The 20,070-nt window shown below is 41.0% G+C and overlaps 1 protein-coding gene across 1 annotated transcript in view; it reads right to left on the bottom strand.

The window, feature by feature from the left end:
* Csmd1 (CUB and Sushi multiple domains 1) overlaps positions 1–20,070 on the bottom strand; it is a 1,514,424-nt gene that overhangs the window by 405,212 nt on the left and 1,089,142 nt on the right. The window contains exons 9-10 of the mRNA XM_032918494.1: positions 18,542–18,666; positions 5,368–5,489 (exon numbers count right to left, since the gene is read on the bottom strand). Of these exons, the coding sequence (XP_032774385.1) occupies positions 5,368–5,489; positions 18,542–18,666 (247 nt within the window). The remainder of the gene's footprint in view (positions 1–5,367; positions 5,490–18,541; positions 18,667–20,070) is intronic.

Here is a 20,070-nt window from a genome sequence, read left to right as displayed (position 1 = left end):
TGCTCATGGACTGGCAGGATTAATATTGCAAAAATGGCCATCTGGCCAAAAGCAATGTATAGATTCAATGCAATTCCTTTCAAAATTCCAACTCACTTCTATATAGAGTTAGAAAGAGCAATTTGCAAATTCATTTGGAATAGCAAAAAACCCAGGATAGTGAAAACTGTTCTCAACAATAAAAGAACATCTGGGAGAATCACCATCTCTGATCTCAAGCTGTACTATAGAACAATTGTTATAAAAACAGTATGATATTGGTACAGAGACAGGCAGGTAGATCAATGGAATAGAACTGAAGACCCAGAAATGAACTTAATCACCTATGGTCACTTGATCTTTGACAAAGAAGCTAAAACCATCCAGTGGGAAAAGATAGCATTTTCAACAAATGGTGCTGGTTCAACTGGAGGACAGCATGCAGAAGAATGCAAATTGACCCATTCTTATAGTCCTGTACAAAGCTCAAATCCAAGTGTATCAAGGGGCTCCATATAAAACCAGATACACTCAAACTAATAGAAGAAAATGGGAAAGAGCCTTGAACACATGGGCACTGATGAAAATTTCCTGAACAGAACACCAATGACTTATGCTCTAAGATCAAGAATCAACAAATGGGACCTCATAAAATTGCAAAGCTTCTGTAAGGCAAAGGTTGCTGTCATTAGGAAAAATGGCAACCAACAGATTAGAAAAAGGTCTTTACCAATCCAACATCTGATAGAGGGCTAATATCCAATACATATAAAGGACTCAAGAATAGACTCCAGAGAATTAAATAACCTTATTTAAAAAATGGGTTACAGAACTAAACAAAGAATCCTCAGCTGAGGAATATGCAATGGCTGAAAAGAACTTAAAGAAATGTTCAATATCCTTAGTCATTAGGGAAATGCAAATAAAAACAACTCTAGGATTCCACCTCACACCAGTCAGAATGGCTAAGATAAGAATTGTGGTGACAGATGCTGGTGAGGATATGGAGAAAGAGGAACACTCCTCCACTGTTGGTGAGATCGAAAGCTGGTACAACCATTCTGGAAATCAGTCTGACAGTTTCTCAGAAAGTTGGACATGGTACCACCTGAGAACTCAGCTATACCCACTCCTGGGCATACACCCAAAAATGCTCCAACATATAGTTAGGACACATGTTGCACTATGTTCATAACAGTCTTATTTATAATAGCCAGAAGCTGGAAAGAACCCAGATGTCCTTCAACAGAGGAATGGATACAGAAAATGTGGTACATCTACACAATGGAGTACTACTCAGGTATTAAAAGCAATGACTTCATGAAATTCATGGGCAAATGTATGGAACTAGATAATATTCTGTGGTACGTAACCCATTCACAAAAAATAAACAGACAAAAAAACATGGTATGCACTCATTGATAAGTGGATATTAGCCTCAAAGCTCTAATTACCCAAGATACAATCCACCAACCACATGAAGCTCAAGGACAAACAAAGTATGGCTGCTTCAGTCCTTCTTTTAAAAGAGGGAGCAAAAATATTCATAGGAGGAGATGTGGAGACAAAGTTTGGTGCAGAGACTGAAGTAATCACCGTTCAGAGCCTGCCCCACCTATAGATCTAGCCCATATACACACAGTCACCAAACCCAGACAATATTGCTGATGCCAAGAAGTGCATGCTGATAGGAACCTGATATAACACTCTCCTGAGAGTCTTTGCCAGAGCATGACAAATACAGAGGGGAATGCTCGCCATCAACCATTGTACTGAGAATGGGGTCCCAATAGGAGGAGTTAGAGAGAGGATTAAAGGAGCTGAAGGGGTTTGAAACCCTATAAGAAGAACAATACCAACCAACCAGACCTCCCAGGAACAAAACCACCATCCAAAGTGTACCTATGGACAGACCCATGACTCCAGCATATGTAGCAGAGGATGGCCTTATTGGGCACCTATTGGAGGAGAAGCCCTTAGTTCTCCAAGGGCCAAGCCTCGACCCTCCAGTGTAGGGGAATCTCAGGGCCTGGAGTTGGGAAGGGGTGGGTGCGTGGGTGGGAGGACACCTTCACAGAAGATGGGGGAGGGGAGATGGGATAGGGGGTTTATGGACCAGAAATCAGGAAAAGGAATAACATTTGAAATGTAAACAAAAAATATCCAATAAAAAAGATTCTATTGTAATAGGCATCACTAAAATTCATAAAATTATTAGGGAAAATTCTGAGATATTGTACCAAATTGAGCTGCAAAATTTAGAAGAAATTTGTAAGTTCCTAGGCACACATGATTTATCATAACCAAGACCAGACAACACACACAGACACACACACACACACACACACACACACACACGTGCACACACACACACACACACACACACACACACACATAAACAGATCAACAATAGGTAGAGGTTGAATTGATAATAAAATTTCTCAAATCAGAGATAAGCCTATAACTGTATAGATTAACTTTTGATTTTTCTCCAGGCTATTGAAGAACTAATGCAATTGCTCTTCTAGCTATTTCATAACATAGAAAGGAGACGAATACTCCAAACCTCATTTTCAGGAGCCAGGATCACATAGGCAGACAGAAAGGAAGCCATGGGACAATTTCTCTGATAAGCAAAAGCACAAAGTTCCTAAATAAAATAGTTAAGTCAAACTCAATATCACACTCGATTTCTCTGCTCTCTTGTCACCCATGGTTCCTGATGGAGGAAAGGTGTAGGGGAAAGCTTGGGCATCCACAGACAACTAAATAAGGGACTCAAGGTGTTCTCCCCTCTCCACTTTTATCTTGCTGAGTCTACAGAGAAGGCAACTGTGAGGGCATGTTCTTCAATGACTTTAGATCCCTGCTTCTTTTTCCATTTGCCCTTCCTACTGGAAGAATTACACATCACCAGTTTCTTCCTTTATGCCTCCTATACACAAGTGGCACATGCACACTTTCTCTTTCTTCATGGAAAAGACCCACAGGGGAAGCTTTGTTATGTTATGGCTGGTTTGTGTGTGTGTGTGTGTGTGTGTGTGTGTGTGTGTGTGTGTGTGTTTGTCTTAGCCCTCATTGGATTCAAAGCATACTTTTGTCCCAAAAATGGTGAGAAGAAGAGGTAATAACCAGAGTTGTTCTATAAATCTTCCTTATAATCAGCATGGGTCATCTGTGACTAGATTTTTTTCTGGTTTCTCTAATGAAGGAATGCTGAATTTTATTGAATCATTCAATAGTTGAGACACAGTGGGACCATCATGGGCATAGTATAAGCTTTGTAGAGATGGAAAGGCTCCCAGAGAGTAATCTCCAGTCAGTGGTATAGCAGCTTGGTGGATGCAAGCAGCGGCCATAGCGATTGAAGAGGTTCAGGGATAGGGTTGGCTGGTGACTCAGGATGCAGATACAACAGCATGCAGGAAGAACACCTGCTGGGTTGTGTCACTGCCACACTCCTCCTAAGAGGTTCCCCATTTCTGTCTCATCTTACATCTATTTATTTTTCTTGAACCACAGATATTTAGACACTAACCCACTCCTTTGATTTATATTGATTCATTCCCTTTAATTATATTATGGCCAAAATAAAATGTAAGAAAAGAGGTGGTCCTACCTCCTTAATTACAAAAATAAAACATGTTAGGCTTTATAAATGTCACAATCAAACATTTTGGGTTATAATGGCATCTCTATAGAGAGGACATAAACATGTATCCTTGCTTGTACTGCATGGCATTAGAGGTAATATATATTTCCCATTAATTCAATTCTACATAGATTCTAAATAACATACCACAGAGGAAACAAACACAATTGTCTCCAATTTCTTCCACAAACATTTCCATCTGACTTTCAAGCCTTTGCTAAGTGTTCAAGGTCAAATGACTTAACCTGGTAGAGAAAACATGAAATATTCCACAAATGCGTGAATATAGAAATCAAGGAAAACAGTTATAGATGAGGAACACAGTATACAAGTTAACTCCAGTTTAACTAAATTGTTGGTTAGATAGACACTTTGTCTATCAACCAACTCCTTGTTCAGCTCTTGTTGGGTGTTATTGCCACTTCTATTTCTAATGCTCTATAGTGGATGATGCTTCTATGCTACCTTGGGTTCCTGTAGCAACTGATTCTTCACAGCCCCCAGTGAAGGAATATGTTCCTACAGTCTCTTTGACAATGCAGGCTCTGAGGTTCAGAATGCCTGCTAATGTATTCAGGCCCACACACTTCTATGTATAGAGCACCTACAGGCTGAGGGTAGGACCAGCCAAACAGATGAAAGCTCTGGGGTACAGAAATTTGTGCATTTGCCCTGGTGTGGATGTTGTTCTGGGAGCTGCACTGTGGTGATAGGCACCTCAGCAGGAACTCAGGGACTCTGTGGGCTACCACAGTCCAGCAATTCCTTCAGGAGCTCCCTAGATCTTTACTTATCTCTGTTTATCAGAACTGACATTGAATATAAAATACTTGCTGTGTTATAACAGAATTAAACAAGCTGAATCCAACAGGGATCCGGTAGAAATGCCACTGGATATGAACCACCCATTCTCTCCTGCAGGACTGAGACTCAGAAGCAAGGGACAAAACTAAACAGAAATGAAGGAAGTTAGCAGACTACAGAAATAGACAGGTGGCCACTGTCGACACAAAATGTCAAGACCACACAGAAGGTGGCAACAGGATGCTCAGTAAATGAACATTACCAGAAAGCTGTTCCTTTAAAAGTGTTTCTTTGATATTGTTTGAAATCCATGTCAGAATAGTTTGCTGTCAGTTTCTTAATGAAAATGACATAAGGGCACCCCACCCTCATGGTCTGCTCCACATTTTGCTGAATTTAGAGTACATTTAAGACATTCATTTTGAAGCAAATGAAATAGTTGTGAATATCTTCTCCTCGCCTTTCCTATAAGAGGTGGCCATCCCGTCATAAGGACATGTAGCCGACTTACAGAAAATTCACCCAGTTTCAGTCATCATGAATATGGGAAACAGTATATCCAACATAGTATCATAAGACATTGGGAAAGGAGAGAGACCTGATAACTTTTGGAGAAGAAAAAGATAACAGCCTGGTTTGGACAACCCAGCTGGAAAGCCAGCCCTGTAGCTCTACCTAGCAGAAGAGCTTCTAGCAAGGAGCACTGTGAAGTCTCAAGCCAGAGGAAATGGTTGACTGAACAGTGAGCACAGGTACTCAACAGCAGGAATGACCTCCTCTCCTTGACCACCACAAGAGGCTGTATTGAGTCCTGCTTATGCTCTATGGATGGATGAGGATGTGTGGGCCATAGACACTGTCAATTTTTGCCCAAGAAGTCTGCTAACCATAGTTGGCTGCTGACAGCAGGCGAGTGGGTGGAGAAGCCTTACCTTGTCTGGATCAGTGGTCGTGATGACCCACACACAGTGAGCATTGTCTTCATACTGCACTGGGTAGTTAGGGGAGGTGATGACACCACTCGGCCCACGCAGGTTTGATCCACATGTCCTGGCTGGAAACAGATGGAAACAAAATAGTTTGCCCAGCAGTCCATCAGACACCACCATGTGGAATGAGAGTTCTCTGTTTTGTTTTTGTTTTTGCTTTAACACCACTATGATGTGAACTTCATTTTAAAATGAAATCAGTTTTTAGGCAGCATGCACAATAATGGGTGTCAATCTGACATTTTCATATATGAGTATTATTTGAATTGAGTACAGTATAAAATGAGTATAACGAACACATTTGCCCCTTACAGTTCCCTCCTGGTCCTCTTCTCTTCATACCACCACAATGCACACCATCTGTCTCTATATGGTAGGGTATCCTTTACTCTAGGTTCCATACAAGGAAAAAGGTAAGCAGGGTTTTCTCTTTTCTCCCCTGTTCCTCCTCACACAGACCTGCTTCTACGTTCGTATCCTATGTATGTATAAATATAGATTTCTATTTATATCTAGATTCTTCTAGGAGAGGAAAAACATGACATTTTACTTTAAAAAAAAACAGATATTACATCATTTTCGTCTTCCCTTTCTCTCTCCGGACCCTGCCACATGCCCCTTCTCCAATCTCTTTCAAATTCCTGGACTCTTTTCCTTTTATTGGTTCAGAGATATTTGTGGGAGAGTGTGAGCATGCCTACTCCATAACTAATACCAGAATAATACCTAATTATAGTCTAAAAATACTTATTTTTAATTTACTTGCACGTGCATGTCTCTGTGTGGGTATGAACATGTGAGTTTAGAGGGGAAGATGCCTACGAGATAACAGAAGAGGATATTGGATCCTTGAGTGCTGGGATCATAGGCAGTTGTTAGCTAACCATGGGGGGTACTGGAAACTGCCCCTGGATCCTTTGAAACAGGAGGAAGTGCCTTTTTACTTCTGAGCCATCTCTTCAGTTCTCAGGAAGTTTACTGTTAATAGGTCATGACATAACATTGGCAGTTGTCTTTTGCTCAATCTTCGGGAACCCTGCCTGATATTTAGGCTATGGGTGAAGATACCTTGTTAGAAGAAATGTGCAAGAATATTGTCACTCATGGTCACAATGCCTTGGAAAGATCAATACTTCAGAATCCGCTGGGGGCACAAAACCTCATTTCCTATGTACTCATTTGTACACAGAGCATCTGCGTATCTACCCATCTGTGCACAGAGCCAGTGAGTTTCAGAAAGGAGTACAATAGAGTGGGATTCAGGACCAGTGTCACACATCACACAGGAGGCACTTTAACTGCAGTTTCATCTTTGCCAAGCTTCATCCTATCTCAAATGAGGACGGTGGATGCAATGTTAACGTCTCACTCGTTGCTCAGATGCTATTTCACAAAAACAATGCCAAGTCTTATAGCACAATGAAGATAGGCACTTGAGTGTGTTGTGCTGTTGAAAGCTTAAAGAACATAGAAGCAGTGATTCCAAAAGCAAAGGGAGGCACCGGCATTGTGGTTCCTTTCTTCATCTTGGAGTTAGAATGAAAAAGCAACAGAAGCCCTAAACTGTAAAACCGAAAAAGCATGGCGTGCTCTGTGATAAAAAGTATTTTAATCACCCCTTTCTTTCTCAAAGTTTTGTTTTTCTTACAAATCATTGGGATAACTTGGAAATCTAATATCAGTCTGGCTTCTTGGCTGGATATTAATAACTCAAATTGGGCTTGGGAAAAAAACCAAAAAGGCTACTTTTACGTGAAAGTACATGCAAAATCTGCTCTCCATTACCCTAGACACTGTCATGCACAGAGCATTCCTGGCCATCCAGTGAATTAGTCTATACACCTTCATACAGGGAGCTTACCTGGACACCCAGTGGAGCATTGGTCTTGTTCATGACTCCTGCTTTCTCTCTTCCCTCTATGCCTTGGCTGATTATATACTCAGGCCAATTGTTTTCTAGGAGACTCGCCTCTAAGAATCAACACTGTAGATCTCCTGACCTGCAAAGGCTAGCTTTTGGTGAATTTAGGAGCCTCTATTAACCCCAGAAGGAATATGTAGGCTTCTCTCTAGTCTATACTTCTATTAAGATGATTTAAACTGTGAATGATCCTGGAAATAATCGCACTCCTCTGTAGAAGTCATGACTCTTTCAGTGCCACTATTTCTCCCCAGCTTTGTCTTCTCAGGCTGAGTCCGGGTCTTCTCTGTATTTTATCGTACAAGCTTAGCATCAAGAACATAGGCTGAAGTCCTTCATATGAAATTGAGACTCACATCTAATGACTTAGATGTTGATGAGTACTCAGTACAGACATGATTAGCTAAAAATTAATCAACTCTACATGCATACACATGCTAAACATGACTTTAACATACCAGCATTTTCTACCTAAAGACACTACATTGTTAAAATAAAGGACAAGACTGTTTATCAAATCTTCTTGGGCATGAAGAAGGTCTACAGTTTGCCCAGAAGAGCTTTCTAGAAGGATGGGCCTACACTAGATGCTAATCTTCACTCTGTGATACATGTATTTTAGGAACATGTTTTCAGAAAAGATCAGCTTCCAATGTGAAATTTGTCTAAAGCATTTTTACTTTGCTGGCATTAGTTAAAAAGTCTTAAGGATAGGTATCATTATATAGTAATAATGTCTTTATATTGAATTTCAACTTTGCTACACTTCATAATTAACAGTTCTTGTAAATAAAGTGTTAATCACAATATATATTGGGTTGGTTTTGAATAAAAGTTACCAAAGAGATAGCTAACTATTTAAGTTTTGAGAAGACATATTTGAAGATGTCAGAAGTTATTTTACCACATTCCCACTGATGATTTGGACTCCTCCAATCATTAGGCCCCAGCAGAAAAATACACAGATTCTAACACTTCCCCCTCCCCCTGCTGTGTGCCTTTGTCGCCTGTGTTGAAGCATGACCTATCGACTGGCTTACAAAAAACTTGATTCGGAACTTCAAGTGATTTATCTCACATATTTATGAGAAATTACGCTTACAGGGAGCATGTGCTTTGATAGAGCTGTTTCAAAAATAAAATAGTTAACTAAACATGTAAATCAGTAGTGGAGTCCTTGCTTAGCACATATGAAGCCTTTGTTTTTATACATAGTGCCACAAGGATGAAGGATGAGAGAAAGAAAGAAAGAAAGAAAGAGAGAGAGAGAGAGAGAGGGAGGGAGGGAGGGAGGAAGGAAGGAAGGAAAGAAAGAAAGAAGGAAAGAAAGAAAGGAGGAAAGAAAGAAAGGAAGAGAGAAGTAAATAAATAAATTCTGCAGTGAAGAAGAAAAAGACAGGTAGAAAACAGAGCATCAGAAGAGAGGATATGAAGACAGAGTGTTGCATTGAATAAAAGCAGTAGTGGAGCATCACCAGACCAAGGGAGCTTGATAACTGCTGTCTCAGTGTGTGTCACTCTCCGTCCATTGCACACACAATAGTCCAGGTGGTGCAAGAGAAGTTTTGCTGGAAGACGAAAAGAAGCAATGTGCATAGGCTCCACTGTGGAACAGAATGGGAATCAGGGTGGTAGGAACTTGACCAGCTGTACCTGAAGAGGAGCAGACACTAAGCTGTGGGAATTCACACAAGACGGTACAAGATGACTCAGAAAAGCAGAAGTCTGAAGCTCTGCCTGTGGCCTCTGGTATTTCCTCACACAGTGTAGTTTTTCACTCCTTATTGTAAATGCATGTAGCTCCTATGATATGAGAGAGCTGGAGAGGAAGACCTGTCCTGATTTGCACTGGGAAGTCATGGTGTCCTCAAAGGCAAAGCAATTTCTAATCTTGTAGTTGTTTTTTTTCTTTTACTAGCTCAGTATTCAAACAGTCAATGAAGTCTTTAAACTACATAAGGAATCACTATGCACTAGGATCCAAGACCTTTCAGGGCAATCTTTGTGTTTCCTGTCACCAACATGTACAGATGTGTGTTTATGTGCAGTGTAGTTCAGTGTTACTGTCACTCTTCTCAAGACCTAGCCCTGGTCAGCATCTGACGACATGATATCTTGTTCATGCTAAATGTCTGTGAGCAGTCACTGTGTCCTAATGTGGAACAAAGGTTACTCCCTGGAGAGGTTCCTAAGTGTGTAGACTCAAGTTTCACTGATAATTATATATTCCAAATAAAACTAGAATTTATAAAAAAGTGCATAGAAAATGTAATTTTTAAGAAGAAAAATGAACTGTTCAGTCTCTTATTCTTAACACATTGACCAGTTGTAGAACTCAGGATTAATCACCATTGACTGCATAAAGAACCTTCTCTGATAAGGACTTAAAGATGTACAGTTTTACGTGCATCTTAAAGACACTAAGGGCATAAAAAAGCCGTAGGTGTAGTTTTATACAGTGTTTGTTAAATCTAAAGCAGTAGGTCCTCTCCCTGGGCCTTATGACACACCCATCTAAGATGGTTTGGATGAGTTAATGGTACTGGGCAAGAATTCTGATGTGTGGAGTAGCTTTAAATCTAACCAGAAAAATGGTTGGTCAATTCCATAACATTCAGGCCAGTATTGTACCAGTTGTTATTATAGCTCACCTGTGAGCACACAGCAATAGACTGTGGGGTACTCAACTCTAATGAGCCATCTATATCAGATCCCCTTTTCCCAAGGTGAAGGGGGCATCAAGGAGGGGAATGTAGACAGATTATAAGAACCAGAGTAGTGGGCATCTGTATTGAAACATTATTTTCTGGACATGACAAGACCATTGCCCACAGGAACTCACAGACATTGTGACTGCAAACACAAGACTACACAAGATCAAGCCACCCACAGATGAGGTAGGGATTTGTGAAGTTTCACCCTAAGTAAGGAGCTGTTGACAATTAATGGCTGCTGGGAGTAGAAGTGGGAGTTTTCTCCAGGGTCCCCATGGTTCGGTGAGTGGTCCTATACCCATGTACTTACAGGCAGCACCAAGGGACTCACAGGATTAAGTAAAGTAGCACATGAAGTTGGAAGGGAGAAATGGTGGGAGGGAGGGGGAGGAAGAGAATGAGAGAGAAATGGGGGAGGGGGTGTCTAGTCAAATACATTATATTCATACATAAATCCATCCTTTCTAAAGGCAGCAGTGACTATTTATCATCTGAGTGATGAAGATACTAAATGAAAAACAGAGCTCCCTCACATGACTCAATTCACTTAAATAATTTCTGGGTTTGGGAGTTCAAATCTGACATCACAGCACTTGTGAATATAAAACAATCGGGTTGCCATGACTTGGATGCCAATATGAGCTAAAGGTGAGACCAGGTCTCAAATATAATAATAAAATAAAATAAAAGTATTTACGTACTTACTTAGATCCTGGGATGTTTTTTCATTCTACCCTAACAATTTAGTCAAATTAGCTAAAGGGTAAAAAATTTGATTCCAGTATACTTAAATTAGCACAACAGCTCGAATCACATGGGAAGCTTTTTGAAACAAATAACTAGATCATATATTATAGTATATATTTAACACATATATGATTAACATATATACTATATGATATATAATAAATGGTATATTTCTTGAATTTTTAAAGGTAATAAATTATTTTGAAATATCTAGATTATCGTATGAAATGAAGACAGAGAGCAGGGATCAGGGTGCTAAGGGTTGTTAGTCCCCCTGTCTTCTCACCTGGATTCCAGGGCTACCTCAGGCAGTTACCAGCTGCCGTGTCTTCAGCTGTGTTGTCTTAAGCCTCTTACTGTACTTGATGACTGAAAGAACTATTCTACCCAAGAGTCATCTGAACACCGTACTAAAGGACATGAGTCTATTCTTCCACATGGCTTTGACATGACAGTATGCCTGGCCAAGAACATGCTGACTGCCTACCATGATCCAAACAGTGAGGGTATGGCAGAGGGAGAAATTAACGAAACTCCTTGTATGAATCAAGAAACAAAGAAACACATGCAATGTTTAAGGAAAAATTGAGATACAATGATGTCAAGAAATGAGGGAATCACGGGGGGAAGGTCCACAGAGTGGGGCTGGTGATGAGAGAGAGTGGATAACACAGGGATTTCAGACACACTGACATCTGACAAGATACAAGATGCACAGTGGAGAAAAGCAAGGCCAGTAGCTTTAGATGGTCATGTCATGGCTCCCATATGGGGTTAGCACCAACTCTGTGCATTCCAGGCTATTGTTTGTCCGCAGTATAGGCTAGCAGTATAATTATGAACCCATCTCTTACAGAAACTCTTTGACAAAACAATATCTAGAAAGCTACTGTTTTCCCAAGTACCCTTCAATTACAAAGCGCAAGAATTTCCAGTCACAGGTACTTCCCCTAATTCAGAACAACCAAGGAAACTACGTGCTTTTCTTTTCCTTTAATTCTCTGTTACAATAGCTGCTTGGACAAGTAACCACCATCTGAAATATAATTCTAACACTGATGCTAGACCTATGATCCAACAGCATAAAGCTTCTCTCTGGTGTAAATAATCTTTTCATTACCATTTAAAAGGTCATTTCTGCATAGGCGTAAGACTCTGATAGAAAGGAAAATGCATAACAGCCTCAGTCCATGACAAGTTAATATGTTAAGGATAATTCTAGTTAACCTCACCTGGAATCCTGAGGTAATAATAACTTTATTCTGTGACCCAGGCTGCCTCCAATTAACTTTTGTGTAACGGGGGTTACAACTGAAAATAACACTTCACTTTTCTTACGTGCCCTTTCAATGCAGGGAGCCACTCAAGCCCTCATGTTAACTCCACCCAGGAAGGCACATCAGTGTAGAGACCCCCTTCCCTATTCGTCTCTTCTAAGGCTCAGGAAATGAAACGCCAGCCAGAATGAATATTTCACTTAAATAAAGTTATATCGTCTCCTTGTCTTTTTTGTTTGCTTATTTTTCCTACTGCCAGTTAAGGATGCTTATGCAGTTTTAAACAGCCCGTAATGTTTTACCCTGAGAAAAAATCATAATAGCTGTTTTCATATCTCTAAATGAACTATGCATAATTTCAAATGGAATATGGATTCCCTTGTGTAATTACTGAGCTGTGACAACATTCATCTGTTTGGTAACTGGAGGGAAAGGTAATGTCCCCAGTCCTCCAGGCTAATTAGATAATGCAAGCTTTGGCAAACCACACCAGCTTCTAGACCCAGGGTCACTTCTGACTCATGGTGTGTTACCAACAGCTTCGATCAGACACTCCCCGAGGAGAGAAGGGTGGAAAATAACCTAATAGTTAGACACCCTTTGTGGAACTGGGAACCTTAAAGACCAAGCCTTACTTTATCCAATGACCTTAAATATCCTTATGTTTTTCTTTGTCTCAATGCTCAGGGCCGTCATTCCTTTCTGATCAAAGATTGACTTTGGAATGTATGCCTGACATGATTAATCCATGGGCTCTCGTAATCGCCAAAATGAAATGGAGAATCCACACCAGGTTGTTATCTCTCTACAAACTACTTGTAATGGTGGCAAGAATAGGCTTTGGACATTGCATTCGATATAGGGAACTTCCCACAGCCGGGTAAATGTCCCCAGAGTCAGCATTGAGTAGATTGCACCCCCCAGGATGAAACTCACCCACAGCTTGCCAAATGCTTCTACAATCTATTTTGAGAACTATTTGAAAGTTCTCTGTACCTGTTAGAGACACAGCATCATCTTTTTATAGACATAGAGAAGAGCCCAATTTTTAGCTCTTCACGACCAGTGAGTCAGTCCATCATCAGGTGCCAGTAAGAGGTCATTCAGAGGAAGAAATGAGGACATCTTCACACGTAAAAGGCCAGTCTAGAAAAGACTATGGATTTTAATTGAACAAAGTATATTCTGGTATGGATGCCAACCAGAAAAATGACTATGAGTCACTGGGTCGTGCCCTCGCAGCAGCCTTAGCGTGTTGATGACTCCAAGGCTAGGAAGCAGGCGTACTCTCCCTAAAGCAGTGCTGGCTGATCCATAAGGCATTCCCAGCATGGGTGATCAGAAGGCAGGCATGTGAGAACCATCAGATCCACACAGTGTTCCCAGTGTGTGGGAAAATGATCATAAAACAGATATCATATTATGGTCTTTACATCAGTGTGTAGATAATATCTTTTTGGCACTTGTACCCAATAAACATATCAATAAAGCTAAATTCACCCATTTCCTGGCTGTTTGATATTGGTAAGATGGTGTGTGTGGGTGGTGTGAGTTTAACCTGTGTGTGTCTGGGAGTCATGTAGCTTCCTCAGAACAAGTCTAGACAGCTGAGTTCAGCCGATGTGGTGGGTGAATATTCTTGACCCCGGGAGTGGCACTCTTTGGATGTGTGGCCTTGGAGGAAGTGTCTCTGTAGGCATTGGCTTTTAGACCCTCCTCCTTGTTGCCTGGAAGCCAGTCTTTTTCTGTTTGCCTTTGGGAAAAGATGTTAAACTCTCAGCTCCTCCTGTGCCATGCCTGCCTAGGTGCTGCTATGCTCTCGCCTTGATGATAATGGACTGAATCACTGAAGCTGCAAGCCAGCCCTACTTAAAAGTTGTCCTTATAAATGTTGGTTTGGTTGTGATAACTGTTCACAGCAGTAAAACTCTTAAGACAGCTGACACGACATCCTTCAGGAGCTACTGACCTGTCTGAATGTGTGGGGGAAGGGCTAAAGCGGTTCTGAGTTTAGAACTTCTGGTTGCTACACGTGGATGGCCTTACACTGCTCCCTGTAAGTCTGGGAGTCATCCATGTTCCTGGAAGCAAGCCCAGTGATTCTGTTCTACATCCAGCTTCCCTTGGGCTCTGTCTTTTCACTGGTCTGTGGTTGGTACCCTATCAGGATAGTTGTTTACAAGTCTTTTATGAAAAGATAAAATCCCGCTCTTTCTTGGTCTGTGGATAATAGGTGTGATAGGTCCCCGGGAGTCCAGCCTGTTTGCTGTCTCTCTGCTTTCTATCTTTTATCTTTCTGCACGTAGTTATTAGAGAGCAAGACAGTGCGTCTGTGAATCAGTGCCAGGAAACAAACACACAGACTCATCCCTATCCCCCTGGTATTATTTTCTGTTTGAATGTGGCTTACACAGGGTCCACTGTGTGACCTGAGGTACTGCTATTAAACAGTGGAGGACAGCTTTAAAATGGGCAGGGATGGGGGCAACAAGAACTTGAGGAACCCAGTTGACAATCCTCTCCCCTCCCCTTCCCTCTTCTCCTTGGCCCTGCTCTTTCCTGCCCACCGGAGGAAGTGGAAAAAACCTCAGTCATCTTGGACTGGTAGAAATCAGTACTTGAATCATTGTACAGAGTTCAGAGACAGGGTAGGCCATGCAGAAAACAGGAATTTACTAACTCTTTTGAGGCAAGGTTTTGCTATGTAGCCCACATTATCCTTGGATTTCAGATCAGGAGGCTCCACCCTGTCAGTGCTGTGCTTCTAGGGCCAGCATCAGTTTTTAGAAAGCAGAACCATAGTTGACAAACTGGGATATGAATCTGAGATGTACAGGCCATATGGGAATCTGATGTATCACTTCTTTATGCTGTTTATAATAAAGTGTTGACAATAAAGAGAGAGTGTGTCCCTAAACTAACTAGTGTTGAAACATCTTGCATTTTAAGGTGACAAGCGATGCTTCACATCTGGAAAAAGCTAGTGGAGTTATCAAAAGTAGAACAGCCTTGAATGTGACCACATGGCTCCATTGACAAGTTATCCCACAGCACATCATGGCTCCAAAAAGTCTGAACATTCAGCCACCGACAGACACAATGCATCGGACTGAGGAGGCCTTTTCTCACTTTTGCCCCCATCTCCAGAAGCTTCCAAGAAGTTAAAGACCACACTGACTATCCTCTCAGCAGATGCTGAAGCAGAGAAGGCTCCTATTGCTTCTCTGGATAGAGCTAGGAGACTGGTAAGGGACACACACAAGCACAGAACACTAGGTGGTTCTTTTCACATCTGGAGTCTAGGGAGAACTGACTTTTTCTCCAGAGGGCAAAGTAGCAATTGCTAAAAGCAGGAGAGAATGGGGCCAGAAAGGGAAGGGGAGTGGAGGGTCAGAGGGCACTAGGCATTACTTAGCAAATCTTGGTTGATAATGTGTACACTAAATGACGAGCCTGTGCTGTGTATTTTCAAAGGTGTAAGGCAGAAATCATGGGGTATTTCCTGTGATCCCAGGACAGAGGAGGCAGAAGGTGGAGGAGGCTACAGTTTAGGGAAGCCAATACGCTAACCCGGATGTGAAAGTCAATCACTTAGGAAGACAGCACAGAAACATCCCAGGCCCTGCCAGATGGTACAATGTTACGTTATTTGAATATGTGAATAAATAAATAAGTGGGATTAACTGAATGCAGGAAATGCATATTAAAGTGTTAAAGACAAGGTTTCACAAAATAAGTTAACTTAAAAGGAGATCCCATTTGCAGTTGAATATATAGAAACTTTACATTTAGACTTTCTATTTACTTAAAATATTAAATGCGTTTTCAACTCTGCTTAAGAAATTTTACAGTAAAATGGACTAATGTTAGTCTTGTTTGACTTTTTTTCCCAAAATATTGAAAGACCACATTTTTTGTGTGTGTCTGCTGATCACTCTAACATCTATCAATATGACACATATAGTGGTTTTACTGTTTTTTAATTTTTTATTTCATTTTATTTATTTTGGAGAGTAATTTATAGGTACCATAGTAGACCTGTGGAGGTCAGAGGAGAACTTGTGAGAGTCAGTTCTTTCTTTCTATCACTCCTGTGGGCAGACTTGGCAATACATACTCACTGGTTCATTTTGTTAGCCATAGGTGTTGTTGTTGTCGTCGTCGTTGTTACTTATTAATTTATTTATTCACTTTATATCCAGATCACTTCCCCCTCCCTCCTTTCCTTCCAATCCCAGCCTTACAAATCTCTTCCCCTATTACCCACCGTTCTCCTCAGAGAACTGAAAGCCCCCCTTAGATAGGTCACGCCCTAGGACATCCAGGTTGCAGTAGGACTAAGCACATCCTCTCCCAGTGAGGCCCAACCAGGAAGTGCAGTTAGAGGAAGGGGATCTAATGGCAGGCAACACAGTCAGCCAATGAGAGCTTCAGCTCCAATTGTTAGGGGACCCACATGAAGAAGCTGCACGTCTGGTGGGGTGTTATGACCAGCCCTTGCATGCTCTTTGGTTGGTGGTTCAGTCTCTGTGAGCCACCGTGGAAAGCAACATGAGATTTAAAAGTACTGAAGGTTCTATTTTTTTTTTCTGCTGTAGCAAATGCCCAGCAAACTACATCCTCCATGAGAAATCTATCCCAAGAACTTGCTCCAGGTAGAAAGAACGTTATTCTAGAATGGTAAAGGGGACAATTCAATCAAGTATATCTAACTGACAGAGCAGAAGAGCAAACAGAGCAATGCACGAATCCTGTCAGGGTGCCAGGATGTTTCTGTGCCTGTCTTCCTGAGTGAGTGACAGTCACATAAGGATTAGCATATGGGCTTCCCTAAAATGTAGCATCCTCCTACCTGTGCCTCCTCTGTCTTGGGACCACAGGCATGAGATACTCCATGCTTTTTGTTTTTACATCTTTGAAAATACGCAGCACAGAGTCATCATTTACTATGCACATTATCTACAATGACTTCCCAATTAATGGATAAGGGTGTTCTCATTCAAAGCATCATCAAAAAGGCCATGAAAGTCCATGGAGAATAAAGTCAAATATACTTCTCTTGTACGCAGTGCTCTGGCAGGGACTTTTGCAAACTGTTACTATGACTGTCAATGAGTGCAGGCATTACATGTGGAAAATATTAAAAACACAACAACACATGATCCAGACATCCTTTTAAAAGGCTACAAGGTTCAGGGTTTCTGAAGATGGCTCAGTGTTAAAAGTCTTCTTGTACAAGGCTTAAGAACTCCCAGCATCCATGTACAAGTCAGGCCAGGACCCAGTACTGAGGGACAGAGTCAAACACATCCCAGGAAAGCATGAAAGGTCGGCTCAAAGTGACCCCATAATTAAAAATTAAGGTGGGGAACTATTGGGAAAGTTATTCAACATTGACTTCTGGCCTTCATGTATGCATGCATGGGTGAACACACCATACCCATGCACACACTTGAACAAAACTAATAACTAACTTAATATCTACACAGAGGGGAAGATGTTATTTATAGAACTTTCTATGATCCACTTAGTGCTTTATATTTCTTTGAAAACGATCAGATTATATAGGTTATTTTATAAGATAGACAAAAAAATGACATAAACTCCAAACTTAGTTTTCTCTTTAATTTAAAAATGTTTTTCATATACAACAGTGAAGTCAATGTTCTATGAGACTCTATATGATTTCCAAATTTTAGGCAGGTTTCACATATATCATAAAAGAAGAATATTGATATTTTATTTCTGTTTAATTTCATGTATATCATTTGAAGAAAGTAGATAATGGTGATGGTGATTATTTTCTTTGGTAAACCACATCCGAGTGTAGTTTATGAGCTGGCAAGACAGATTGGAAGTTATCACACTGTAGACTGAAGTACCACCATGATGTTGGAAAGATATGACCCCCTTCTGAAAGTTATTCTGACCTCCATAGGAACCATGCAAGGTTTGTGGGCTCAGACATACACACACGTGCATGTGTAAATAAATAAGTGCAAACAATCTAAAAGGCCATTGGTTAATTAAACGAAGATCTGAGACCATGTTGATAAATTCTTTCTATCACTCATTGCATTCACAGTGCCACCAAAGGGCTAGGGCTTTAAGGTTTGCTACATGTTTTTATGTGCACATACACTGTGCACATATAAAGAGAACTATCAATGTTTGATGTGTATGTGCTCCTCTGCATATACATGTGTGTTTTTGTGTGTGCTCAATATATCATATTTACTCATAGCTGTACTACCATGAAAACATTCATAGCCTTAGGGTAATTACCTCCTAACAAACCTTGAGGCACTTTCTTCTGACCCACATCATCTTGAAGATACACATATTATTAAATCCTTCCCTTGCTCCTGACCATTTAAACTCCCAGTTAAACTTTACCCTGTGTTCAGGAGTATATCCTGCCCTGGGGAGTGTCTGGACCATCTTACTGGGCGCCTTACCTCGGCAAATGGGTCTGTGGTCACTCCATGCTGCAAGGGTCTCTGTGACTCTTTGACAGGTGATGCCCTTGGCCCCTTGGAGTACATAATTATCCTCACAGGAGAACTGCACGTTTGCACCAACCCTAGAGAGCATCAAGAAGAAGACAGCCCAAAATTACCAACAGAAAGAGGACCCCCACAGATGACCTAATGCTGTCACTCAATTCTAACAGTAGAGCATAACCAGCAATCCATGAGAGACTGTTTTGGGTGTTGGGCGTTATGGCAATTTTAGAGTAGGTTACAGGTAACTGAGGCTAGCCTTGAGCTTGCTTGAGTTTGGCATAATCTGAAGAATATGCCAAGAGGCCACCTTTTAAACCTTAAGAGTCATTTCAAAAACAGAAGAAAGTCAAAGTAATATTTTTTTAAAAATTAAAGGTGTTTATTTATTTTTTATTTATTTATCATGCACAGATATTTTGCCTTCACATACATCTGTATACAATGTACATGCAGTCTGACCTACTGTTCAGAAGAGGGGGCAGGGTTACAGATGTTTTGTAAGCTGCCATGTAGTTTTTCAGAACTGAACCTGGGTCCTCTGTAATGGCAACTGGTGCCCTTAATTGCCCTCCATTGCTGCAGCCTTCAAGGAAGGTTTATGGATTAAACAGGAATACACATGTGAGAGAATTTTGGACTCTGAATTGTCTTACACAACTACATAGTTTACAGAAGCCAGGACAGAAAGAGTCCAAGAAAACGTCTTTGCAAAGGACCTATATTCCTACCATCAACATTCACCAGACTCCCTGGAACATACTCCCTGGAACATTCAGAAATACATGTTACAGGAACAGAAGCATTTATCATTGATCTTAGGGAAGGGCAATGCGTTCATCCTAGAACAAGATGAAAGGCTGTTCTGGCTCCAGAGACAAATCTAAAAACAGAAAGCCAGAATATTGAAACCAGTGATAGGACATCGTCCAGGATGGCAGTTTTGACAGGTGCATGAGGTATTGTGCAAGTTGGAGGGTAAGGTAGCATGTGAGGCGACTGTCACACTGAGGACATAGATGTCTTCTTTGCCCACCATCTGAGTGGACAGCTGGAGTCCTTCACTATCCCACAGGTCAACTGTTACAGGAAAATATTCTACCCAGGGAGCTGTTGAGGGAACATGAGTAAAAGCCCGAGTCTCTGGGGAAGAGATGATAGCCATCCATGTAGATCCATAAAGTTTAAACAAATAAGACAAAAGGGAAGAAATAAGCATGCTTCCTTTCCTGCTGATGGAACAAAGGGTATCACAGGGGGTATTGGAATTAGTATCTCTCAAGCCTCATGATAAATCAACTCGAAACTCCATGGTACTGTTTCTAGTGATAGTCTGTTCTGAAGGTGTCAAAAGTCATTAATGCTGAGCCAACCCAGGTGGCAAAATTCTTAGGTTAATGAACTAAGTACTTTCCCATTTCAAAAGAAAATCTCAGTTTCATAAGAAATACTATGCAAACCAGTGCCTATTAAGAGGATATAAG

This window comes from Rattus rattus, chromosome 13 (assembly GCF_011064425.1).
Source record: "Rattus rattus isolate New Zealand chromosome 13, Rrattus_CSIRO_v1, whole genome shotgun sequence".
NCBI lineage: Eukaryota > Metazoa > Chordata > Mammalia > Rodentia > Muridae > Rattus > Rattus rattus.
Note: the sequence above shows the minus strand (reverse complement) of the source record. Positions and strands in the feature narration are given on the sequence as shown.